The following is a 26708-nucleotide window of genomic DNA, read 5'->3' as shown; positions in this document are numbered from 1 at the left end:
GAATTTGAAGTTATGTTCCACATTTTTTCCCTTTCTGTCAGGTTCCGCCTCTTGTGACCCTGAGCAGAATGTTCGGTAGTGGTAGCCAGGCACCGTCTAGTTCTTTTGGTCTCAAATTAGAGGAGGTCATGGTTCATGGATACAATTAGTTCCTTCTCTGATTCTTGGACTTTTTTCATTCTCTTTTGTTCCAGATGAATAGACACCAATAGTTGTATCTTAGATGGCCGCTCACAAGCTTTTAAGTCCCCAGACACTACTCGCCAAACTAGGTGTAGAACATGAACTTTTTGAACTATGTTATGCCAATTGACAGAATTGACCCATGAGACTAGGACCCTAAGTCTTCAAGAAAACTAATCTCGTGAGTCACTGGTTATGTCTAAGAAGTATCTGCATCTTAGCTCCTATTTGATCTATCTATCTGTCTCTTTTTTTGTTGTGAAGTTATCTATAGCATAGCATTTATCAATTCATCCTTTTCCTTTTGGAGAACTTAGTGACATCACTTATACTAGTCAAGCTGTGCAAATTTTACCCACATTTTGTGTTACCTTTCCCATCACCATAAACTAAAAGTCACTACTACCTGGAGAATGATTTCCCCTCTTCCTCTCACCACTCCCTCTCCCCCGTCAGTAACCACCAGTGAACATTGGTCTCTGTATATATATATTCTTGTCATTTCATAAAAGTGAGATCATACAATATTTGTCACTTTGTGATTGACTTATTTTGCTCAGCATAATATCCTCCAGGTTCATCCACATTGCAACATGATTTGAGAGCTCATTTTTCCTTATGGCTGCATAGTATTCCTTTGTATGTATGGACCACATTTAAGAGACAGCTCTTTAACCCTCTAAGACTCCTCAGAATCTTTCAAGTCTTAGCCCTCCACGTTCCTACCTGCTCCCATCTGCTGTCTGGTCCCAACAGCCAGGGTCTTGGGCATTGCCATGTTTGGGATAGAAGCCATCTGGGCTGAGCTAGAGTTGGGTTTTGCCACATGTACCTATCTCTATTCTTCTCCCCTCGTCTTGGCCAACCATGGAGGCCTCAGTTGGGAGAATGAGTAAGTCAGAGATTTCATAAATGCACATGCTAGGGAGAGAGGAAAGAAGGCGGAGAAGTGTGGGGAATTTATTTCTCATGAAGCAAAAGGCTTGCCTGGCTCAGTCCCACCCACTTATTGGCCTCTGGAGACAGGCTGGATTGCTTGGGAGCTGGGGAAGGAGGAATTAGGGAAATGAAGGTGAGTGAGGGGGGAAAAGAATGAGTCCTACAGGAAGCCCCCACTAACCCTGCCCTCTGGTTTCCTTTACCTTCTTCTCTTGCTGGTCCACCCGTGGGGCAAACAGATAGATGCACACTTGTGGGCAGGAGATCTTCATGGTTACTCCATGAATAGTGGTATCTGAGACTGGGTTCATTCTTTGATAAATTAATTACAGTCAACCTTCCATTTGTTTGACTAACATTAATAAGTGCTTAATAAGTGTCTATGAGCAAGACAGCATATTGTTGTTATTGTCAGTTGCAATCAAGTTGGCTCTGAGTCATGATGACCCCAGGTACAAGAGAACAAGAGGTTGCCCAGTCCTGTGCCATCTTCACAATCGTGGGTATGTTTGAGTCCCTTGCTGCAGCCATTGTAGTGCCTTCCAACCTAGGGGGCTCATGTTCCAGCACTATATTGGACAATATCCTGTTGTGATCCATAGCATTTTCGTTGGCTAATTTTTAGAAGTAGATCACCAGGCCTTTCTTTCTAGTCTGTATTAATCCCAAAGCTCCACTGAAATCTGTCCTCCGTGGGTGATCCTGCTAGTATTGGAAATGCCAGTGGCATAGCTTTCAACATCACAGGATTATGCAAGCCACTGCAGCACAACAAACTGACAGATAGGTGGTAGGATACTGTTAGGTATTAGGGAATAGGGCATGGGGAAAATCAAATCTCTGTATGTGTGTGTGTAAAGATAGAGGGAGGGAAAGTCACAGACACACAGACCCAGACCTTACCCCATACCCGGCCGGGTTTGTTTGTCCACACTTGTCTCCTGTGCTTCGTTTGTCCATTGGGCATCTAAGAACTGAGTGAGGGTGGAGTAATGGGTGGGCCCCACAGCTGGACCCCTGTGATGTGCTGCTATTTTCACATCACATATATACACACCTGCACATGCACAACTACTTGTGTGTATTGCTTGCATTTGTGAGATTATGTTTGTTTTCTTTAGGTCTCGGTGTCTCCTGGGAAAAGGAGTAGGGGCCAGGGAGGGTCTTGGAGCTGCCATGTGGATCTTGGGCATCTGCGAGCCATGTCCAGTCTGCTGAGGCCATTGGGGGTGGGGCAGGCAGCATCAGGGTCTGGCTGAAGTCTGTGGCTGCGTGTCCTCAGGAGCTGCAGACTTTTTGGGCTCTTGATGTCCCTGATAGGAGACACAGAGCTCACTGTTTTACTTCACCTCAGAGGTGTGTTAAGAAACATGGCAGTCACCACTGAGAAATCTCGTGACTGGGTATAACAACCATTTTTTTTTTTTTATCATAATGGCTCAGAGTCTGGCCACGTACTTGGCTGATGGGAAAAAGCCTGAGAGCCCTTTTTTGACCTTGTGTGTTATGTGACATTCTTAACCCAGGCGATGGTTTGGGGTGAAGATGGAACTTGCTCAGGGAGTTGATGCTCTAGCTCAAAGACTGTGGGGACAGGGCTTCTCCTTCTTCCAGAGCACTGAGCAGTTTTCTCTTTCTGAGGTTTTCAAAAGACACCCTTGGCCGGAGAGCCACAGGCTGAGGGCTGGCCTGAGGTCTCCAAGGTTGGCGTCAGCCCAGTCTGTGGTCTCCCACTCCTCATCCTATCCTTTACCGCATGTATCATCTTGATACTCCATTGTCTTTTGTTCTCCTCTAAGTCCATCTAAAAGCATTGTTAAAACTACTGTGGTGGGATGGGGGTGGGATCAGGGAAAGGGAGAAGAAGAAAGTCAGAGATAACCAATGACACCTGAATATCTATGGGTAATGTAAAGGGGCCATGAGAAGAAACCAAGAGCCTAGACACAAATTCTTTTCTTGAGGTTGGGGGCAGGGCCAGGCCAGGGCAAGGCACTGTTCCTGGCTCCCAACCCAGTGCTCTTTGCCTTTGTCCTTTGAACCACAGAAATTGGGAGACACACAGAGAGGAGCAAGGGGCAGTGGAGCCAAAGCCACAAACCCCCGGGGCTGGAAGCTGGTTCCTTTGTCCACATCTTGCCAACACACACCTCCCCTTCTGCCCCCATCCTTCTCCCCACACACCCCCCACACTCACTCACTCCCTGTGTCTCCCCTTTTCTTTCTGGTACAGTGCGCTCCCCTCCGGGTCTGGCGAAGACACCCCTGTCTGCTCTGGGCCTGAAACCCCACAACCCAGCGGACATCCTGTTGCACCCTACAGGCGGTGAGTGACTCTGGCAAGGCTGGCGGGCTGGGGGCGGGGGGGCCCTGCTGTCCTGGGCGGGGGCCTCAGGATGGAATCAGAAAACACCCAGAGCGGGAGGATTCTTGGGGTGCTCTCTGGAAACAAGATGGCAGGCTGTTATTGTGCCCCTCGTTTGGTTAGACCTGGGTGGGGGCTCTCTGTGTAGGGGTTCAATGGTTAGAGATCCCTTTGCAAGCTTCCTGCCTTTGACTTGAGGGGTCGGCCCCACTTCCAGCTTCTTCTGATTTGGGGATTTGAAGGCTTGGCCTTGTTTCCTTGGAGTCATCAGCTCTGTGCCAGAAGCCTGACTTTGCTGTTCCCCAGTGTTCAGGCATACGTGTACATACATGTATACATGTATACATACATACACTAACAAACACATACATACACACATATGTACACATGCACACAAACACCCACAGATATGCATGCACACATGTGCACACATATACACACACATGCTCCCTTGCATGCATGTACACACACACACACACATGCATGCTGCCTACATGCAAGCACACATATGCGGCCAAAGAAATATGACCCTGTTGCTCTGAGCCAGGGTCCCCACTTCCAGCCCAGCTGGCTGTGCTCTGAGGATCCTTGAGATGCCAGAGGCCCAACAGCCGTCATTCAGAGTGCTCACTCATTCTGCCTCTTCTGATCCACAAAACCCTGCCTGAGAAACCTGCGACTCAGAGCTACCTCTATTGGCTGTCTTCTCAGCCCTCTCGCCCTCAGCCCTGGGTCTCTGCCACCACTGGGCTCCTGATCCTCCCCCAGCCTTGGCCCCTCTTCTGCATTCCTGGCACGGCACCGTGGTTTGCTCTGCACCTGAGGAAGGGCACCTGGGAGCTTGGAGGCTGAGGCAGGAAAGAGGCTACCCATCTGGGCCACTCTCCAGCTCTGCCTTGAGTCAGACACCCTGCGCTAGTTACAGAGTGGAAGGCGGAACTGAGGGCCCTGTTGGGGAGTAGGGCTTCCCCTGCCCCAGGCTCATACCACTGACTTCCTCAGTCCCTCTCCTTCCATGTGGAAGGAGAGAGCAGTGGTTATGGGCCCTTTGCAACCACTTTGAGCAGGCTGAGCCGAGGGAGTTGCTCCCTAGACTCCGGTTTTAGGGCTAGACTGAGGCCCTTGGGGCCAATCTTAACCTTTTTTCCTTAGTCACCAGGAGACTGATCCAGCCAGGTAGGAGAGGAACAGCATGCATTTGTGACCCACTAGACACACAACTTGGGCATGGACTCCCACTCAGACGGTGTCTGCATGGCCAGGGAAACTGAGTCACAGGGTTTTGAAGGGGGCTGGGAACCTACCTCTCACCAGGCCAGCACATGTTTGCTTGAGATTTGGCCCACGCAAGCCCTGGGCACAGGGACTGAGTATGTGGGACTTGCCAGGTCCCAGAGTAAGCGCCTCCTTACATTGTGCCTCGCTTGCCCCCCAGTCCCGGCCCTGGAGCCGGGAAGCCCTGTACAGGGCGACACTTCTCCCCTCACCTGGGGCTCTTCCAGGGAGAGTCCAGCTCTGCTCTTGCCTCGCTTTGCTTGCCCACCCCCATTTTCTCAGCAAAGTCTCTTTTTCAAGAAATAATCCCTGTTAACCACTCTTTCTTTCTCCTTTTTGCTCTTCCTTTCTCCTCTTTGACCTGCTTCTCTCGCCTGTCTCTCCTCCCTCCCACCTCTCTTCGCATCTTCCCCCAGAGGAAGATGAGGGGAAGGTGGTGTCCAAGCTGTCTGAAGGTAAGTGTGTGGCGGCTTCCTGCCCTCTGGGCCTGGGAATGGCTTTTCACGCAGAGCTTGTTTTGGCTGGCAGCTCTCTTTTCTGACCGGGTTTCAAGTGACCACGCACAGTGCCTCCCTGTGCCCACCCCCAGGCGGTGAGCTATCACCCTCAGCACCACATGAGTCCTGCCTGACTGGGGATATGTAGCCACCAGGCACAGCTCAGGCACAGCAAGTGCCCAGGCATTAGCGCGGTGTTAGCTTGTGGACCAAAAGTTCCTTTCCCAGTGGCATCTCTGCCAGACCACTGGGCGTGCAGCAAGCCCCTTCAGAGGGCTAGGGGACTCATGCCCAGAGGCAGAGGGGAAGAGAGCTCATTATTCCATTTCCCTGCATGCCCCACATGCTTGTCCTGGAGCAGGATTCTCAACCTCGGCTCTATCGGCACTGTGGGTCGGGCAGCTCTTTGTTGCTGGGGCCTGTCCTGTGCCCTGTAGGACATTCGGCAGCATCCTGGGCCTCTGCCCACTAGACCGTAGTAGTACCCTCCCAGTAATGATAATCAAAAATGTCTCTGCACATAGCCACATGTCCCCGGGGTGGCGGTGGGGGGGATTGCTCCCCAGTTGAAAATCACTATCTTGGAGCTGTTTGACCTCATCTTGTTTGACCTCTGTTTTTGAACACTGTTTAACCTCTTGAAGCCCCTGCCTGGTTTCCTGCCACCCCAGAAAGTAGGAAGTTTGCCTTTCCAGGATCTTGGACACCTTTAGGAATCTCAGGAAAGCTACGGATTTGCCCTACAAAAACACACCGGGACACCCATGCACATAATTTTGCAAACAGTTTGAGGGAGTTAGCGTGTTGGTGGGCCCCAGCTTAACCCTTGCTTCTGATGAACCCCTGCCTTGTCTACTGGGCCAGAAGAGAGGAGATGTAATCTGGTCAAAGACCTCTGACTCTCTAGGAACAGAATTCAAACGAGGCCTCAGACAGCAGGTGAAACCAAGGGCACAGGCATTCTGGGCATTGGTGTCCCCACCTCCACCAGGAGTCGTTGGACAGGGTTGCAGGAGTGCCCAAGTCCCTTCTAGCTCTGGCATGTTAGGTTTTCTGACTTTCTGCCTGGTGTCTTCAGGTCTGTGGTTCCACGTGGCCTAGTTTCTTTAGACTCCATCTGGTTCTCTTGAGCCCACTCCCACTTGCTTTTGCATTTATGACCTTGACATTTGACCCTCAAAGTGGGCCTGGCCTATGCTCCTGTGAATCTGCCATCACCCAGATAAGATAATCAGAGCTTCCCAGAAGGCTCTGCCTACTCCAGCCAGCCAGGGTTGCAGAATAAGGTAGACCCCAGAATAAAAGACAGATCCCTGAATGAGGTGAACCACAGCACGCTCTTGTCAGCTGGGTAAGACTCCTTCTGCCTCTTCCCGACATCATTCCCGGGGAGAGGGCCTTCCCGCAAGCTGGAGGCTGTAGCTTCTGAACAGGGCAGTGAAGCTGGGGCAGGAGTCTAGAACAAGCTGGACCCTGAGTCAGCGTTCATGGGTTTCAGATGCCAGACCAGGCATTAGGCTTCCAGCTCTCCCTGGGGTTGGCTAACATAAACAGACCTGGTGGGACCTCAAACCCTCTGGCAGGAAGGTCAGTGGGGTGGGTCATCCCACAGGCTGACAGGCCCTGGCTGTTGTGCTTCCCACATGGGAGTGACTCTTCAGAGGAGTGACATGGGCAGGATTCAGTGAGACCTGCCAAATATGCCTCACGAATAACTCTCAGCCAACAAGGCCCCAAGCCCAGTCCTTCCGTTTGTTCCTGAGACACATAGTTTGGAGGGGGAAGGCTCTTAGGGGTCAACTCAGCCACATGCAGCATTTTCACAGATGGGGAGTTGCTGTCTGTGTTAAGGGGGCACCTGCCCAAGGTCACACTTAGGAGGCCACAGAGCTGAGACTGGAATTAGTGGTCTTCTAGTCAAGTGGCTGTTTCAAAGCCTAACTCCTGCCTCCAGGCACCATGCCCTGGGATTCCAGTGTGGGAGGCAGAATTGCTGTCGGCGGCCTGGGAGTGGGGGCAGGCAAGGGCCAGGGAGCAAGTTGTAGGCAGCCACTTCTGTATTTCCTGGCTCATGCACTGCCCCTGGGCCAGACTAAAGCATATTCTTTGCTGACCCTCAGAAGCTCTGCCTGATTTCCCTGCTGATACTTTGATGGGAAATTCAGAAAGAATCAATCACTTACTGATTCATTTCATCAGTAGATATTTTGTGTGCCTGCTGTGTACCAAGCACTGTACCAGGCTCTGAGGATACAATGATCAATGATACAAACATGATTCCTGCTCTCATGGAACATATGCATGAATAGGAACCAGAAAGTAAATGATCACTCATAATTACACATTGAGATAAGTGCTCCAATGGGAAAGAATATAGTTTTGTGAGACCTTAAATGGCAAAGAAAAAAAAATGACTTAGGCTGAAGAAATAAGATGTGAGGGTGAGTGGATGCTAACCTGGTTTAACTGGAACGGGAAAACAGCATTCCATGCAGAGGAAAAGGGCATGTGCAAAGGCCCTGTGGTGGGAGGGGGCAGCATATTTTTCTAGGAACTGCAAAGTCAATGAGGTGGAAGCACAAAGCAAGGGGAAACTAGAGGCTGAAACAAGGAGGGGTGTGATATGGAATGAGGTTCAACAGGCAGGGACCAAACCAAATGGAGTCATTGTCACATCCTCTTGTTTAATATTCCCAGAAGTCCTGAGAGGAAGGCGGTAGGAACCCCCTTTTTACGGATGAGGAGATGAAGTGGAAGGGGTTTGATGCCTGGCCCAGGCTCACACAGTTGGTCACACGTGGCTGAGAGGCTACGCCGGATCAGAGGTTGCCTTTTTGCACGTGGTCACACTTGGGTACAAAGAACACTTCAGACCTCTAAAAGTGACTTTACTGGGTGTGGGGACCTGTTGCTCCTATCCAAGAAGAAGGAGAGGGAGAAAGCCTGTAGCAGTAAGGATGTGAGGTTGGCATCAAGAATATCTTCCAGTGGTGAAGTAGGGGAAGAAATTGCTGAAACTTCTTCCCCAAAGAAATGGACACAGGAAGCATTCAGGTTAGGTTCTGCTTGCCAGGTAATTAGGTGTGGACAGATTTGGCATAAAGGAAGACATTGGTCTAGAGATAGCCCCTCTGGGGACTCCTCCTGCTCTGAGGTCCTTGGTACTTGGGCATTTGGAATTTTAGGGCAGTGCTGTTCAGTGCAGATTTATTGAGCACCTACTATGTGCCCAGTCCTGTGCTAGGCACTGAGGGTGTAAAGATGAACGAGACCACCTGGTGAGGGGAGAAGAGACGCCAACAGACATTTCAACATAGGTGGATGCGCTGCTCTGGGTAGGAACTGTTAGAGGCGCTCGGAGGAGGGACTCGTGACCCAAGCTAAAAGGTTTGAAATTCTTACTTGAGCTCCTGGATGTGGCATTCTGGAATTTCTTTACTTCCTCCCTCTCCCCCACCTACATGTCTTCATTTTCCTCGGGGTGGGTAGGCCATTCTCTCTAGGCAAAGAACTTTTTCTAGAAGGCAGAGAATGTACTTCAGGGAGTAGGTGGAAAGCTGACGGTGCTCTGGGCCAAGGAGGCTTGTTGCCTGTTGGAGCTAACTCACTCTTGTGCCTCCAGCTGCTCTCAGGCGCCAACAGCCACTTGGACTGGCTTTGGGCTCTTGGAATGTTCTAAGTGAAGTGCCCTCCCTAGCCCCACCTTTCCCGCCCTTCCCAATCATACACTCCCGTTGCCTCTGGGCACAGCTGCTGCAGGATTGGAGGCCAGGAGAGTGGGAGAGAAGGGTGGAGGGAGGCAGAAGCGGGCATACCTAGGGACATACCTAGGGGCATAGGCAGGCAACAGTGGGGCTAGTTCTAAACCTTAGCATTGGAATTAACCAGTAACCAGTTGCCATCGAGTTGGCTCTGACTCATGGCAACCCTGTGTGTGTCAGAGTACAGCTGTGCTCCATAGGGTTTTCCGTGGCTTATTTTTTGGAAGTAAATTGCCAGGCCTTTTCTTCTGAGGCACCTCTGAGTGGACTCAAACCTCCAACCTTTCAGTTAGCAGCCGAGTGTGTTAACTGCACCACCCAGGGAATCCAGCATTGGAATTAACAGGAAATAATTAGAAACTTTTGCATCTATTATCCCTTAATGCTGACTCGGCAGGTGAGTACCCTCACTACCATTTTACAGATGAGGAAACTGAGTTGCAGAAAGGCTCAGCAGCCTGCCCCAGATCACCTCTCTAGGAAGTGGAGCAAGGGGCTGTGGTCTTGAGTATGGGGACAGTAGCCTCCATACTAGTATGTTGTCCTGGGGTGAGGAGGAGAGAAAAAAGCCGAGGAACAGACAGAGAAAGGAAGGATTTTCAATATGGAAATCTGTCTGAAAACTTGGGAAAACAGATATTTGGCTCAGTTTGGATTTAAACAATTCTGGAGATGAACTCAGGAAGTCAAATAACTGCCCTGGGGACTGTCCCTCTCTGGGCTCATGAGAAGCGGAGACCGTGTGGAAGGGCTTTGCTTGTGTCTGCCCCTAGATTTGGGGCTGGGGGGGGCAGGAAGGGGCCCCTGTGGTGCACCCTGTCACAGATGACTCAACTGAGGAAAACAATTGGGTGGGAGGAGAACGGGAGTGGAAAGCAAGGTAAGGGCAGGAGGAAGCAGAGCTAGGGTGGGGGGATGGGTCTGGGAAATCCATAGGCTGCCAGCCCAGCTCGAAGCCCCGGAGGCTTGGTGCTGCTTGGTGAACTTGGCCACCTCCGCTCACCAGGGCTGTTTCCTGACCCTGTTGGCAACAGATGCCTTTGCTTCTCCCTGGTAAGTGGTCCTGTCCCTCCAACTTCAGACCCCAGAGTCCTTTGAGAGCTCCTCTGGCTTTCTGTGGCTTGGGGGCTGAGGGGTTGAGGAGTGGGCTGATGGGCTGATGCCTTGAGATAAAGGATACCATCCTATAGCCGTGTCAGGTTTTCTGGAACACTTAGGAGTTCTAATGTACTCACTGTTCCATGGACCCTCTATGCAAACTGACACTCAGCTCAGGTCACCAGAATCAGTGAGTGGGACTCAGCCTTGTCTAATGGCCAGCAGGCCAGATGGGGGTCAGCACCTGGGCTCCTGGGCTCTGTCCTGGCCACCTTATGTCACTTCTACTGCTGGTAGAAGGAGTGTGTGTACTTTCTTTGCCTTCCAGGATGGGGAGTTGGGCAGTGATTGCTTACTCAGTGTGTGGGTCAGAGTCTTGGCAGGCAGTGGAGGGCTCATGAAGATGGGACACCCGAGGAGGGTTTTTTAATGGACTGTTTAAAAGGCCTGGGCAAACCAGTGAGGGATGATGAAACACCCCCTGGGTGCTCACTAGCAGAAGTAGGGGGCTAGCCCTACCCTGGGCCTGAAGGAACCAGGAGAGAGCAGAGCTGTGGTCTTAGGTAGAGACATGCAGCCACTGGCACTTTGACCTTTCTCCGCTCATCTCCTGCCAGTCCCACCTACCCGGCAAAGGCCAAAGCCATCTGGACCCATAGGACAAGTGGTTCTGGGTGATGCAGGTGGGCAAAGTCAGCCTCTAGGGGCGCAGAGTAGAGATCAGGGGGACATCAGTGGATTGGAGGTAAGCACGGACCTCCGTGTAGGTTTTAACTTGAACTTTTTGGGTCAGCAAGACCTCTGTGGAATGAGACAAATGAATGCGTATCTCTCTAGATCTTGGTTATTATGTGCCTCTGGATGGGGCTGCAGGTCATGCATTCATTTGTGTGAAAGACACATACGAGGTCTTACTATGTGTCAGATGCTGTGTGAAGTTCTGGAAATACAGATAAGCAAGACAGGCTCTGGGCACTCAAGGAACCCAAGGGGTGGTTAAGGAGCAGATGGACCCCAACCTGCAGTCCCTGGGGGAAGCAGAAGGGTGCTGAGCACTTCGGGGACCCAGGGGAAGCCACGGTGAGCACCTGGAGGTGTCCAGGAGGAGTTTTCAGAGAAAGTGACCCAGAGTGGCCAGGCATTGGAGGAGAGGGTGGACTCTGGTGATGGGTCTTGTTTGTCATTTCTGTGGGTGTGTAGCCTCCTTCAACAGTCCCTTCTGCCAAGAGGGGTTACCTCAGGGCAAGGAGTCAGCCTTCCCCACCAAAGACTAAAGACACACATTGAAACCATCCGTCCCCTGATTTTCAGCCAGACTTATATGCAGTGGGTGAGAGTGCAGGCTGGGTTCTTAGGCCCACCCTACCACCTGCTAGCTTTGTGACTTGGGCAAGTTATTTACATTCTCCAAATCCTACTTTCCTCATATAACTGCTGTTTTTATTATTATGAGTAACCCTGTGGAGTTGGCTTTTCGCTGGGCCTTGGGTAGAAGTTTGGGGAGTGGTGTGGGCAGAACAGGAGTCTGGGTAGCAGCCAGCTTTGAGAGTCCCGGTGAGGCTGACTCAGAGGTGGCATCATGGGGCATGTAGGGTGGAGGGAAGAGGTGGGGCGGGGGGAACTCGTACAATTGCTGGGTTGGGAGTCAGGAGACCTGAGTCCTGCCTGTGCCTCCAGTCATTTCACTCTCTAGGCCTCAGTGTCCTCATCTGTAAAAGGGTCCTTTGACACTTGCCCTCCCTTCCTCTGAGGATATTCTGAACACCAACTGCGGATAATATATATACATGTCTTTTGTCAACTGCTACGTGCTGCTGAAATGCAAGAGGTTGTTGATAGAATGTTCAGTTTCTATGGGAGCAGTTCCCCTGATGCTGGTCTCGGGAGGAACGCTAAGTGTGTCAGGCAGAGAGCTGTATGGGTGTGTCTTGGTGTCAAAGACGTTGGAGCTGGCGAGTTGGCCGTGGCCGGCACTGGGCATGACTCCCGGTGCAGGTCTGTTGCTAGGCAAGCCAGCCTGTTTCTGGATTCTGGGCATGGGGAGGAGCCTGTGTGAAACCTGGCACTGTCCTGAGAAATGGGCAAGGCCAGGCCAGAGCGTTAGAGCTGCCACTTGAGTGCGGCCTGTGGAGCTTAGGGGGCCCTGGTAGGGGGGGTCATTGAGGAAAAGCAGCAGCTAAAGGGGATCCAACTATGAACCTATGTCCTAGTTCTTGGAGGGAAGGTTCTCTGATGGCTATGTTTAGAAGCAAAGCCTGGGATCCATTTCTGGAAGCTTCCTAGAGTCTGGTGAAGGTTACTGTTGGCCTCCCCTAGCTTCTCCAAGACCCTGGGAAGAAGGGTGGGCAATGGCAGGGAGGAGCCCCAGGAAGAGTGGCCTTTGCGTGCTTGGCTGTCATTTTGGGGCTGTCCCCGTGCTGCTCTTCTCCGTCGGCTGGGCTCTGGGCAGGCTGTGTTCCTGTGGGTCTGTGCTCTGAGTCTATCCCCTTGTCCCTTCCAGAGCCCCGGAGCTATGTCGAGTCTGTGGCGCGGACAGCCGTGGCTGGGCCCCGAGCCCAGGAGCCTGAGACTCAAAGTTTTAGCGCCCCAGCTGCCCAAGCCAATGGCCACGAGACACCCCTGAGGAACGGGGCACTGGGCGGCTCCTTTGTCTCTCCCAGCCCCCTCTCCACCAGCAGCCCCATCCTCAGCGCTGACAGGTAAGCAGGAGTGTGTGGTGGATGGGAGATGGGAACCCAGGCGTGGGGCAGGCTAGGTGAGTCCTCTCGGGTCTGCCTGAAGTGTGGATGGCAGAAATTATATCCAGATGCTGCCATCTGTAAACCAGCTCATCAGTGTACGTTTACAGAGCACTCCCAAGGTGCCAGAGCCTGTGGAAAGCATGGGAATGGAGAGGATAGAATTCCCAGGCTCAACTCAATTCTATCCATCTGGAACTGTGCTGGGAGGAGCAAGGGGCACAGAGATGAATGAGATGTGGACCTTCCCCCAATTTTATACTGTAGCAACAGCCATCACTGGTGCGTAGCCATGCTTCCTGTGTGCCAGGTACCACACTAAGTGCTTTTGCACAGTTACATTATTTAATCCTCATAGGAGGCCTATGAAGTAATATTCCCATTTCTTCAGAAGAGAAAACTGAGGCACAGAGAGATGAAGTAGCTTGCTTAAGGTCATGCAGATGAAGAGTAGCAGAAATGGAATTCAGACCAAAGGTGTCTAGTCCGGAGCCCAGGTCTCTAACAAGCCCTACACCTGCCTCCAGTGCCCTTCATCCCAGGATCAGAGCTGGGCATGTCCCAAAGCAGAAAAGTGCTTGGCGCTCAGACCAAGGCATCTTTATTTCTGGCCAGGGATGCAGAGAGCATTTTTAGGGCTGGAGGTAATAGTGGTGCGTCTGGCAGGACCAGAAGGATGGTGAGAGGTGAGGAAGGAGGGAGAGGCCAGCACAGGGCCGACACAGGATGTGCAGGGCGTGGAGGCTGAGGGCTGCAGCCTGTAGGGGAAGATGTGCAGAGGGCAACTTGGCGGAGGGGCGGCTTACATTTTGAGTGGGTCAGAGGAAAGTGTCAAATTGGGCTGGGGAGGGTGGACAGTTCTTGCTGGCGGGCTGAGAAGAGGGAGGGCCCCATGTTTGGGGTTTAATAAGAAGCTGCTTTTTTTTGGCTGGAGCAGTGGGCAGCAGTGGGGTGGTGGAAAAGGCTTTAGGACAGGGAGAGGGGAAGATGGCATACGAAAGGGAGGGAGATCAGCTTAGGCAGGGTGTTGGGTACCTGGTATGAGAGGAAGATGAGATTAGTCTGTCCTGGTTGAAACTCATCCCCCCAGGAAGGCCACTTTCCTCCCAATCTCCCTTCCCGTGCCCACTCTGCTCCCTAGACTAGGCTCCCATTGGGTGGGGATGGGGGAGCCTGGGAAACTCTCCAGCCACCTTCGTCTTCACATTCCCACAGGCCAGGCCCAGTGGCCCCAGTTGGCTGTGGACCCTGAATTGGTCCAGCATATTGATCCCCCTCCCAGGTGGGAGGGGCCTGGTGACAGGATGCATGAAAGAATCCCTGGGGTTCTAAGAATTCTGAAACCTTAAGCCAAGTCTACATCCCCCAGTTCACCTTGCCCCTCCCCAGCCTCCTGCAGGGGCAGATGGCTCCATTTCTCAGGAGGTCCAGCTCTGGGCAGAGGGAAGGGATTTTCCTAACTTGTCCTAGCTCCCCATTGCTGGTGTTTAGTGACCCCTGGTGTTGGGAAGTTCTTCATTTTTCTCACCCAGATTGCTCTTGCTCATGTGTTGGCCCTTTTCAGGACTCAGGAAGTTAGTGTTTACTCTCTCTCGGATTAATTTTCCAGAACTCTATTTCAGTTCCCGTACCCTGTCCTGCTCAGCCTCATGCGTCCGGCTCTACCTCCTATTCCTCAGAGCCCAGTGTATTCCACACCAGGAAGTGGTATTTCACTCTCGCCCCCTCTCTGGGTGCCAGGTAGACTTTGTTCTGGCCCAAGAGCACCCAGCCCCATAAATGTCACATCACCCAGGGGATCTGAGCTTACCCTGAGGGCCTGCTTCCGTCTGCAGCTCCAGGCTGTGGCCCATTGTCTTACATAAGCCTCCTCTCCACAGGGCTCCTGGGGCCTAGCCTGCCTGCTCTCTTCCTGCAGCTGCTGCTACCCAAGGCCCATGTCAACCGTTGTCCCTCTGCTGCATGTCATAGATGGATAGAGGTTTGGGCCTGGAAGGATTTAGGGTCATCTAATCCAGCTCTCTTATTGTCCACATGGGAAAACTTTAACAAGTAGAATCCCTCTGCCCAGAGCTGGACCTCCTGAGAAATGGAGCCATCTGCCCCTGCAGGAGACTGGGGAGGGGCAAGGTGTCCCAGGCCTTTGTATGGCACTGCTCCATGGGAACTTGTCCTTATTTTCAGACGAGACCCTTTGATTGTGGCTGTTCATCCAGGAACATTGCCCTCTGAACTGAATTTTATCAGCATCTTAGAACTGGAGCAACCTCCAAGCTCATTTGATCTAACCTCACAATAGAGGAAACTGCCTCCACAACAGTCAGGTCAAGAAGTCTGTCAGCCTCTGCTTAAATACTCCTGGGAATGGGAGCCTCATGACCATACCACACAGCTTGCTCCATTAGTGGCCAGATCCAATGGCTAGAAAGTAGACCTTATAATGAGCTAAAATATCCTGATTTGAAACCTCTGCCCTACCCCCCTCCCGCCACCCGTACCACCATGATTCCTTGATTTTGCTCTCTGGAGCCCCTATTCTATCATTCTCCATGTTTAAGGTTGGTGATATTAAACAACTGGGGAAACTGAGTCAAGGCAGGGCTACTCCCTGTAAGAACAGGAGTCAGGTGGTTCGACTCCCTCTCTGGTGTTCACTTTCTGTGATGCTGAGAGACCTCTTCATGTTGACTTATGGTTCAGCAGTCCGTGTGGTACACTGGAGAGAACGTGGGCTTTGGAATCAGACACAGTGGAATTGAAACCCCAGTTGTCTTTTATGGGCTGTTTGGTCCTGAGCTTATTGTTTAACCTCTCTGAACCTCGATTTCTTCTTCTGTCAAATGAGGATGATAATGTCTACCTTGTAGTCTTGCTCTGATGGTTCTATAACCAAAACAAAAAACATTGCCTTCGAGTTGATTCCAACTCGTAGTGACCCTACAGGACAGAACAGAACTTCCCCACAGGGTTTCCAACATTGTAAGTCTTTATGGAAGCAGACTGCCACATCTTTCTCCTGTGGAGCAGCTGGTGGGTTCGAACTGCTGACCTTTTGGTTCACAGCTGAGCACTTTAACCACCAGGGCTCCCGTGGTTCTATAAGGTATCATGTAAAGGCCCCTGACATTCCTGCACACTGTGGAGTAGAGTTACTACTGCAGGTGTTAGTGGCTGGAGGGAGGGGCTGAGTGTTCTGGGAAGGTCTGCCCTTCATTGCTTCATTAAATGGTATCTGCTCATATCTCAATCTGCCCTCTCTCTCCAGCACTTCAGTGGGGAGTTTCCCATCAGGGGAGAGCAGTGACCAGGGCCCTCGAACACCCACCCAGCCATTGTTGGATTCTGGCTTCCGCTCCAGCAGCCTGGGGCAGCCCAGTCCTTCAGCCCAGAGAAGCTACCAGAGCTCCTCTCCTCTCCCGACCGTGGGGAGCAGCTACAGCAGCCCGGACTACTCTCTCCAGCAGTTCAACTCGTCTCCAGAAAGCCAGGCCCGGCCTCAGTTCAGTGTGGCTGGCGTCCACATGGTGCCTGGGAGCCCGCAGGCACGCCACAGGACAGTGGGCACCAACACTCCCCCTAGTCCTGGCTTTGGCCGGCGGGCCACCAACCCCAGCATGGCTGCCCCCAGCAGTCCCAGTTTAAGCCACCGCCAAGTGACGGGTCCCCATGGGAACACAGGAACTGGTTTCCATGGTAGCATGGTCTCCAGCCCCCAGAGCAGTGCGGCGACAACTCCGGGGAGCCCCAGCCTGGGCCGGTACCCAGCAGGGGCCCCCCAGGCCTCAAGCTTCTGTGGCAATGTGGCGACCACTCCAGGGAGCCCTAGCCTAGGTCGGCACCCAGCAGGGGCCCCACAGGCCTCAGGCTTCCATAGCAATGTGGCGACCACTCCCGGGAGCCCTGGCCTGGGCCGGCACCCTGGAGCCCACCAAGGCAACCTGGCCTCCAGTCTCCATGGCAACGCAATAGCCAGCCCCGGAAGTCCCAGCCTGGGTCGTCACCTGGGAGGGTCTGGATCTGTAGTTCCTGGCAGCCCTAGCTTGGACCGGCATGTGGCCTATGGTGGCCACTCCACCCCTGAGGACCGGAGACCTACATTGTCCCGGCAGAGCAGTGCCTCCGGCTACCAGGCTCCCTCCACGCCCTCCTTCCCTGTCTCCCCTGCCTACTACCCTGGCCTGAGCAGCCCTGCCACCTCCCCATCACCGGATTCAGCAGCCTTCCGGCAAGGGAGCCCAACACCAGCCTTGCCAGAGAAGCGGAGGATGTCGGTAGGAGACCGAGCAGGCAGCCTCCCCAACTATGCCACCATCAACGGGAAGGTGTCTTCCTCGCCTGTCGCCAGTGGCATGTCCAGTCCCAGTGGGGGCAGCACCGTCTCTTTCTCCCACACTCTGCCTGACTTCTCCAAGTACTCCATGCCAGGTGGGCCCCTCCTCTTCCATCCCCACCCTCCTGCTGACGAATTAAGTCTGAGAGTCAGGATATCTGGTCTGGCCTCTTTTCTGGCATCGCCTTGGTGGTCACCTTGGGTAAAACACTCACCTCTGGGCCTCAGTTTCCTTATCTGTAGTTTCAGGTGTTCTCAAGGTAAGTGCTCTATGGTGGGGAGGGGGGCAGTGATGAGAATGAAGATGCAGATGACGATGAATATAATAATGGTAGTGTTACTGTTATTATCATCACCATCATAGTCACGAACGTTTGTTGAGTATATACTATGTTCTGGGCCCTTAGCTAAATACTATCTCATTTCATCCTTATGGCCATCTGATAAAGTAGGCTTTATTGCCCATTTTACATGTGAGCAAACTGAGGCTTAGAGAGGCTCAGATATTTGTCAAGGGTCACACAGTTAATAAATGGCAGAGCCAGGATTCCAATCCAGGCCCATCTAAGACTAGTTAGTGCTCTTAAGGCATTATTGGAGTTGTCTTGATTGTGTTTCCATATCTTGAGGGTTATTGTGGTTTAGCATCACCATGAAAATATACCTTCCAAACCTGGACATCCATAACTTTGTCAGTCCACAGCATTTTGTTCCCAAGCTTGGATTCCTGCTGTGCTCACATTCCCTCATAACAGATGTGGCAGCCAGATGTGATACGGGCCAAGGCCACGAGTTGGACGTTTTCACTGGAGTCTAGTTTCAACCCACCTGGCTTTACTGAAGCCCATGCAGCCTGGCCTAGTGAATTCTTCACTCCTCCTCAGAACTTGCATCTTTGTCTCCATTGAGAGATCTCATTATCTAACACAGAGGTCAAGGCCTTGGCAGATCTGCAGCTTCTTGACCAGACCTGGAACCTGACTATGTGCATAGCGGCCCTGGGCCCTGGGGTGTTCAAAGCAATTTAGAATGCTTCAGGGAGCCTAGGATGGACCCCAGATGCTCAGATCGTTGGTGGGTCATTCCATGTCCTGCCCTAATCCTGCCAAGCCGGGACACCTACGATGACCCTGCACGCCCCTGTTTTCCTGTCTCCCACCAGGGACATCTGGTTCCCAGCTCCTCTCCTTGGAGGATGCAGGACTTTTAATCGTTAGAGCACTTCCTGTTTCCCACCATCTTCCCTGCTTAAAATAGCCACTGGAATCAACACAGGAAGGCACATGGGACCGAAGCCACCTCTGACAGCTCACTAAACAGCTCAGAGCAGCCGTGGGGCCTGGGGGCTTTGGAGCAGAGAGAGAAGCAGCTTGCAGCAGTTGCAGGGCCCAGGGACCAGCTACCTAGCCCAGAGGCCGTCTGCAGTGCACAGCTGCCAGGAAAGGGAGCTACCCTACCCCTCATTGTCCTTGCCCTCCAGAGACACAGATCTCAGAACTCTAAACCCAATACACCAAACCCATTGCCATCGAATCAGTTCTGACTTACAGCGACTCTATAGGACAGAGTAGAACTGCCCCATAGGGTTCCCAAGGCTGTAATCTTTACGGAAGCAGACTGCCACATCTTTCTCCTGTGGAGTGGCTGGTGGGTTCGAAACTGCCAACCTTTCGGTATTAGCAGCTGAGCGCTTAACCACTGCACCACCAGGGGTCCTTCACAGAAGGCAATCGAGCCATAAATTCACAGTCAAAATTGACAAAGTACTGAAGGCACAACCTATGTGTCCAGATTTGCTTCCATAACTCTATAGCATTTTTTGCACTGACTCCTCTGCTCGCATCTCTCTCTGAAGAAGGGAGAGGGAAAATGTGGACTTGGAATATTCCTATTCCCCCTCTTCCTCCTATCCCCCCCCCCTTTTTTTGGCTCCAGAAGATGAAAGAAGAGATTGGAGAGTGAGGGCCACACATCCTAGTACCTGGACAGGAAGATTTGGTAGACTTAGCCCTGAACTAGCTGCTCGGGTCTTCTTATCTGGGAAGGTATTCTTAGAGCCTTTCTAGTAACCATCTGGGTGACTTGGGAGAGCTACTTCCCTTCTCTGTTCCTCACTTTCCTCATTTGTAAAATTAGGTGATTGGACTAGATGCTGTCCAAGCTTCCTTCTAGAACCTAACGTTCTATGAAAGCATTGTGACCTGCAAAGGGTCTGCGGAGGGGGGTCTGCCAGAAAAGTGGAATACATGGCACACAGTAGACGGCCTCTAAATTCTAGCTCAACCTTTGAATTCCTTGTCCCAGGTGGGAGTATTTTTTTTTGTCCTATGTGATACAGAACATGGGCTTTCCAGGTAGGTGATGAAGAGGAGCTTTGGGAAGAAGTTGTCAGAAATGCATCTTTGGAAGTATGGATGATGCTTCTCTCTGCAACTTCAAGGTTGTTATCATAGTGTTCGGAAATTGAGCTTATGAAGAAAGGGGCTAGGAGGTATCTTAGCCTATGGGAGAGAAGCTGGAGGGAGTCAGAAATCTTCTAGGGAAAGGAGAAGATGGGGTGGAGGAAGGGTTTTCAGTTGGCTCAGCAAGAATGCTGTGCCATGCCTTTCAAAAGCAGAACAGCTCAGTGATCCAAGATGGTGGAGGCCCCTCCTGCCTGGAGACAGGAATTGGATAAGAGGCAGTCCAGGTACCTTCCTGCTATGCCCTGAGAGTGTTTGAGGAGACTAACTTTCCCTTCCTCTCTTTCTCCTTTAGACAACAGCCCCGAGACGCGGGCTAAAGTGAAGTTTGTCCAGGACACTTCCAAGTATTGGTACAAGCCTGAGATCTCACGAGAACAGGGTGAGTGCTGGGCTGCACTGGGTCCAGTAAGCCATCAACAGACCAAGGTTGGCTACTGCCTAGGCCTGTGTCTTCCTGGGCAAGGAGCACAATCCAGAAAAGACCCTCATACCTCCTTATAGTAGGTGGTGGTCACAGAGAGGAGGCTAGGTAAAGGTCAGATAGTGAGCAGCACTTTCCCATGGTAGAGTATGGGATAGGAGAGTCAGTGATTGTAGACAGTCCTTTGAGGGGTCTTTAAAAGCAGCAAAACCTTGGTTTTTTTGAGCAAAGCAAAAGGTTGGAAATGTTAACTCTTTGTCTTCATAAAGTAGGAAATTTTTGCATTTTACAAGTAAACAAAGTTGGGATGTGGAGACGGAAATGAAGCCCACATTAGGCTCCCAAGGAAAGTCTGTGTGGGTGTAGGACAGGGGTTGGCAATTGTGGCCTGTGGGTCAAAAATTTGGACTCTGCCTGTTTTCATAAATACAGTTTTATTGGAGCACAACCACACCCAGTCGTTTAAGCATTGTTGATGGCTGCTTTCACGCTACAATGGCAGATTTGAGTAGTTGCAAGAGAGACTGCATAACCCGCAATTCCTAAAATATTTACTATCTGGCCCTTTACAGAAAAAGTTTGCTGACTTCTAGTGTAGGAGGACTCTTAGCAGTTGCCATTGAGTTGAATCCTACTCATAGTGACCCCATGTGTGTCAGAGTAGAACTGTGCTCCATAGAGTTTTCAATGGCTGATTTTTTGGAAGTAGATCCCCAGGCCCTTCTTCCAAGGCGCTTCTGGGTAGACTTGAACCTCCAACCTTTTGGTTAGCAGTTGAGCCAGTTAACTGCACCACCCAGGAACTCCAGGAGGACCCTTGGGAGTGTTTAAATTCTAATATTAAAGAAGTCATTTTGCCTAAGAATGAATGAGATCCAATAGGCCCAATGGGACTTAAGTAAAGCCAGTGTCATCAACTTCTTGCTTCTCTTGTTCTTCATCCCATCCCAATCTAGCCATTGCACTCCTTAAGGACCAGGAGCCAGGGGCCTTTATCATCCGTGACAGCCACTCCTTCAGAGGAGCCTATGGGCTGGCCATGAAAGTGTCTTCTCCCCCTCCAACCATCATGCAGCAGAATAAAAAAGGTAACATTATCTCCAAGATCAGGGGCCTCAGGAGTAGGTGATCTGTACAGTCTCTTCAAACCCGAGATGCTGAAAGGACCCAGGGGGTTGGGCAGGCCTCTAATTCTCATCAGAGCTGATCCCCACTACATCAGACTCCTCAGAAGAGCAAGTCTTGAGCTTGGTGATGGTTGGGGTTGGAGAATGAGGAAGCCGGATTATTGGGACTTAGGTTATGTTTCCATGAGGGGTGAGATAGGAGTTGGGGGTCTCTTCATTCCAGAGGGTTCTCACCATATTTTCTCCAGGACCCTTTCTCCTGTCTTAACTGCACATTGGGGAAGTTGTGAAGCATTCTTGGGAAGCGGTGGGAGGATGCATTGAGAAGTGATTAATTCTCATTTCTTTCTCTTCATCCCAGGAGACATGACCCATGAGCTGGTGAGGCATTTCCTGATAGAGACCGGTCCCAGAGGAGTCAAGCTCAAGGGATGTCCCAATGAGCCAAACTTCGGTGAGCTGTCCCCCTGCTTCTGTCTCCAGAGTCTGGCCCCAAAGACTCAGGCCTGTCTCGGGTTCCTCCAGGACTCTGACCTCAAGTTCCTCCTACTGCAGGCTCTGCCCATTTGCCTTTGTCTTATAATGAACAGTGAACAGAAGATGAATGGTGGCTTCCTTTCCTCTGTATTGTGGCTCCTTACCTCTGTGAAATTCCTTTCTGTTTTTGACCTGCTCAGCCGAGAGTTATTACCATTATAACCTGGATAATGTTATAGTTGAATAACGACCATAACAACATAACAACAGATACCTTTATTCACAATCTACTATGCGGAAGTCACCCTCTAGGTGCCTTATATTATTTCTTAACTTCATAACAACCTTGTATGGTGGGTGTCACTGTCCTCATTTTACAAATGAGGAAACTAAGGTTCATGGAAGTTAGACTTATCCAAAAACATGTAGAGAATAAACGACTGACCTAGGATTTTAACCCACAGTTCTCTAGATTCAGAGTCCCTGCTACTTCTGTCCTGAGAGGGACCACAATAGCTCGAGGGATTTAGGCTAGAGAGATGTTAGCAGGAACTTCCTGTAAAGGAAATTTGTTAGGTATCTTTATGGCTGCTAGAGTTAACCATTGAAATCTTCTGGACCTTGCTAAAAAAAAAAGAAGGGGTGGATTTTTATCCTTGTTGATGGAGGAAGGCAAGTTAATAGAGAAGCTGAAGATGACATACAGTGGGGGGTGGTTTCTGTGCTGCCTTTGGCCCACTTCTAGTAACACTGCTGTAATGGGCTGTTTGTCTCGCTCTACAGGTTCTCTATCTGCCCTGGTCTACCAGCACTCCATCATCCCATTGGCTCTGCCCTGTAAGCTGGTCATTCCAAACCGAGGTAGGAATGTGAGACTCCTTGCTTACCATGTGGCTCTTGAGCTGGCCTCCTTCCACGTCTCAGCCCTGCCAGCCACTCCGGAACACTGGGCCAGGGTTGGAGGGTCATTTTGCCAATCTGAGGAAACTCAAAACCATGCTCCTCCTTTTTCCTAATAAAGAAGAAGGAAAAGTTAATTAAGAAAACCAACTCCAGGAACATACACAATTGATTTGCCAGATTGTTCTGGAAAAATATCTGGAGGCTTTAAGAAGTTCATATTGAATCCTCAAAGTAAGGCTCATCCCAGGGGGACATTAGAAGGGGAGACAGTCATGGCAGGACCATGTGTGGGGGATGGGAGGGGTAGCAGTGGGTAGGGTAGAGGGAAGGGGGAGTAGAAGGCAAATTTAGGTTATGGAACATCCAAGTGTTCAAGGGTTGGTTTGAATGATGAGGAAGGAGTGCACCTGAGGGATCTTTTAGAACAATAGGTAGCTGGGCTCTGCATGGCATATGAAGGGAGGGGTGGAGCCAAGATGTTCCTGGAGTTTCTAGTCTGTGTGGCTGACCCAGGGGAGGTTGAGTTGTGGGGAAGAGTGAGTCCTCTTTAATTTGAATAGAACCCAAGTGCATCACCAAATATAGGACAAAAATTTGAGTGAGTCACTGGGGCTGGAGAAGGAGATTTTAGTTTCTTTAGTAGAGGTGTTCCAATCCTGAAGGATGGTGGATGGACTCTACAAGCACTTCATAGCACAGGCTTCTATCACCCAGCCCCCAATACTGGGCCCATGTGAGGATAATAGTGGCTGCCCTGAACTTGAGGTCTAGGAACTTGGAACTGGCGTGCCTCCTCCTTACTCTGATTTTCAATCAGTGGAACATTCAGGTATGCCCCTGGGCTCTGGCCCTGGCACTCTCTTCCAGTCTCTCTTGGAGCTTCTTGCCCACACATATAACCTCCAATGTTATTTGATAGTTTCAGTTTATCCAATTTAATTCACTGAATTATTAATAATAATTGACCAACGGTAGTAACTTCAGAGTTCAAATACAACTTAAATAGCATTATCAACCACACGATGTAGACACTAATTAAATTATTTTTCTACTAAATTTACCATAGTAGTTCAACAATTATAAAACGGTTTGATATTTCAGTTATATAAATCAGTGGTTCTCAAAGTGTAGCCCCTAGAGCAGCAGCATTGGCATCATCTGGGAATTGTTGTGTTGTTGTTGTTAGGTGCTGTTGAGTCGGTTCCAACTCATAGTGACCCTATAGGACAGAGTAGAACTGCCCCACAGGGTTTCCAAGGAGTGGCTGGGGAATTTGAACTGCTGGCCTGTTCCTTAGCCACCGAGCTCTAAACCACTGTGCTACCAGGGCTCTGAGACAATTGTTAGAATGCAAATTCTCAGGCCCCACCTAATCAGAAGCTCTGGGGTGGGACCCAGCAATCTACATTTTAACAAACCCTGCACACTGAAGTCTGAAAAACACTAGTATGAACAATACTCGATTCTTATTAATATGAAATTATAGTTCTGCTGCATTCGTGGTTTAGTGAATCAGAACATTCATTGATTTCCATGATCAATGCAAAACGACAATGACAGCAACACCAACTGCCATTTGAAGGCTTGCTTTATGCCAAGCACTGGGCTAAACATTGTACCTGGAATATCTTCAAAACCCAATGAAGTGGGTACTATTATTATCATCTCTATTTTATAGATACTCATCAAGTGCTGGGGTGAGGGTTTGAACCCAGTTCTGTTGGACTCCAGAACTCCTAACCAGTGTGCTGAATACTTAGAGTTATCACAGAACATTCATACTGAACATACACAGTACCAATGGCCAGGCCCTGTTACGAAAAGCAGTGTTTATTGCAGAAAGTATTTGCAGAGCTGCCTGGGGTTCTTTGCGTTGCTCGCCTTAGGCCCAGCCAAGCTTGTGCTTTCCAGCTCTAGAGTTTTAATTACCAATGAATTCTTGTCTCAGACCCCACAGATGAATCAAAAGATAGCTCAGGCTCTGCCAACTCAACCACCGATCTGCTGAAGCAAGGGGCAGGTGAGTGGCCACTGGGGGCTGAATCCCTGCCCAGACCCTTTCTCTTTCCTGCCCTGTTCCTCCTGCAGGTTCCTGCAGATGCAGGCTAGAAGTCTCTCCCAGACCCACATTCCTTTGGGCAGACCATATTTCTATGTGTGATACCTTGGCTCAAGACTGGCCTAAAATTCACTGCTGTATATCCTCTCCCTGAAGATTGGTCCTGGGGCATTTTCCCCACCCACTCCAGCCCCCATGACTCCTTGGGTGGGTTTCTTCCAGCCTGCAATGTGCTGTTCGTCAACTCTGTGGACATGGAGTCACTCACTGGGCCACAGGCCATCTCCAAAGCCACATCTGAGACATTGGCTGCTGACCCCACACCAGCTGCCACCATTGTTCACTTCAAAGTCTCCGCCCAGGGAATCACACTGACTGACAACCAGAGAAAGTAAGAATCTTCTACGTGCTTCTGTGTTGGATTCTCCTTCCTATCATCCATCTATCCATCCATCCATCTACCCATCCACCTACCCATCCACTTACCTTCCCACTTACCAATTGATTCATCTCCTGCATCCATCTACCACTCCATCCACCCATTCATTCATCTCCCATCCACCTCCATCTACTCGTCCCTTCACTCATTGAACCATCTATTCGTCCATCCATCTATCCGTCCACTTGTCTAACCATCCGTTTCTGTATCCATCCATCCCCATCTACCTACCCCTCCCATTTTTCCCTCCACCTATTGAGCCATCCACCCATCCTTCCATCCTTCCATCCTTCGACACATATTCTTGTATTGGGCATACAGCTGTAAATACAACTGATAAAAGTCCCTGCCTTCTAGGGCCTTGCACTCCACCTCTCTATTCTTTGGTAATCTATGGGTCAAAGGCTCAGCATTGCTCTTCACCTCAGGCCCTTTCCTAACAGTGTCCTTCAGTCCTTCCCTTCCTCCTCCAGAACCCCTCCCATTTCTTATTCCTCAGTGCCCATTTCTTCCTTCCTTCCCGGTCCCTAGCATTTTGAGAGGTGTTTCTATGTTGAATTTATCTTTCCCTGTGCATTGCTTATGTCCCCAATGTGAGCAGCTCAGGCTGTCTTGCTCGTACACTGACAAGAAGGCTATGGAGCATCATGGAAGTGAGGGAAAGGCTGTGTCAACCCACGTCTGCTACAGACAGTGGGAAGGTGGCCTGACCTGCATGTGGAAGGCGGGGAAAGTGCTTACTCGAACATTCATTCTCTATCTGATGTCTGTGCCACAGGCTCTTCTTCAGACGACACTATCCCCTCAACACTGTCACTTTCTGTGCCCTGGATCCACAGGAAAGAAAGTAAGTCTTTGCAAACCACCTTCCTTCCTACCCTGCTCTCTAACACTGAAGTGTGTATGGTGTGTTTGTGTGTGTGTGTGTATGTTTGGTTCAACTTGGAGCTCTGCATGTGTCTATGGGGGTGTGAATAATTGTGCTGGGAATCTTTTTGAGTCTTTCCCTTCACAAATATGGAGATCCTCCCTGGGAGTCAAATGCCACTCACCCTCTCTGCCACGTCCCTGACCCCTGAGTCTGCTGCGCTCCACAGTGGGGACAGCACCTTGGGAGGCAGGATACAGCGTTCTCTCTCCTTGAATGCCCTGCGTGTGAATTTGGAAGCTGTTGACTCCCTGGAATGGGGGTTCCTCTGCTTCCCCCAGATGGTCTGGGTGTGGGTGGGGCTGGGCTTGGAGGAGAAGGAACATATTTACTCTGTGCTATTATTCTCCCCACAGGTGGATGAAAACTGAGGGAGGTGCCCCTGCAAAGTAAGTGTGGCTCTTCTCCCTCTCCCAAGTTGGCCAACCTTTTTGTTCCTTGAGGAGGGGTTTCAGGGGGCATGTTTAGAACCCAGAGCCAGGAGAAAGGGGAAGGGCAGCAAGGTGACTCAGTTTTGGAAAAAAGTTTGCCCCGTCAGCCAGATTTTTGCCTTCTCCTACCTCAAGGCCAAAGGCCCAGGCCCCCTTCTCCATCCCTGCCCAATCTTGCCTACCTTCCCTCTTCCAGGTTCAGCAGGGGTCTGAAGAAGGGGTCAAAACGCTGAGAGATTTGTTGGATGTGATGGGAGTAGGGTGGGGGTTGT

At 50.8% G+C, this 26708-nt stretch overlaps 1 protein-coding gene across 9 annotated transcripts in view; it reads left to right on the top strand.

Annotated features, from left to right (window-relative positions):
• Window positions 1-26708, top strand: part of TNS1 (tensin 1) — a 254365-nt gene that overhangs the window by 219725 nt on the left and 7932 nt on the right. For all 9 annotated transcript variants that reach the window (XM_049888124.1, XM_049888125.1, XM_049888126.1 and 6 more), the window contains 11 exons: window positions 3356-3448; window positions 12619-12817; window positions 16122-17281; window positions 19944-20030; window positions 21029-21160; window positions 21561-21653; window positions 22460-22537; window positions 24528-24599; window positions 24861-25029; window positions 25856-25924; window positions 26362-26394. In XM_049888124.1, the coding sequence (XP_049744081.1) occupies window positions 3356-3448; window positions 12619-12817; window positions 16122-17281; window positions 19944-20030; window positions 21029-21160; window positions 21561-21653; window positions 22460-22537; window positions 24528-24599; window positions 24861-25029; window positions 25856-25924; window positions 26362-26394 (2185 nt within the window). The remainder of the gene's footprint in view (window positions 1-3355; window positions 3449-12618; window positions 12818-16121; window positions 17282-19943; window positions 20031-21028; window positions 21161-21560; window positions 21654-22459; window positions 22538-24527; window positions 24600-24860; window positions 25030-25855; window positions 25925-26361; window positions 26395-26708) is intronic.

Source organism: Elephas maximus, chromosome 6 (assembly GCF_024166365.1).
Source record: "Elephas maximus indicus isolate mEleMax1 chromosome 6, mEleMax1 primary haplotype, whole genome shotgun sequence".
Taxonomy (NCBI): Eukaryota; Metazoa; Chordata; class Mammalia; order Proboscidea; family Elephantidae; genus Elephas; species Elephas maximus.
Note: the sequence above shows the minus strand (reverse complement) of the source record. Positions and strands in the feature narration are given on the sequence as shown.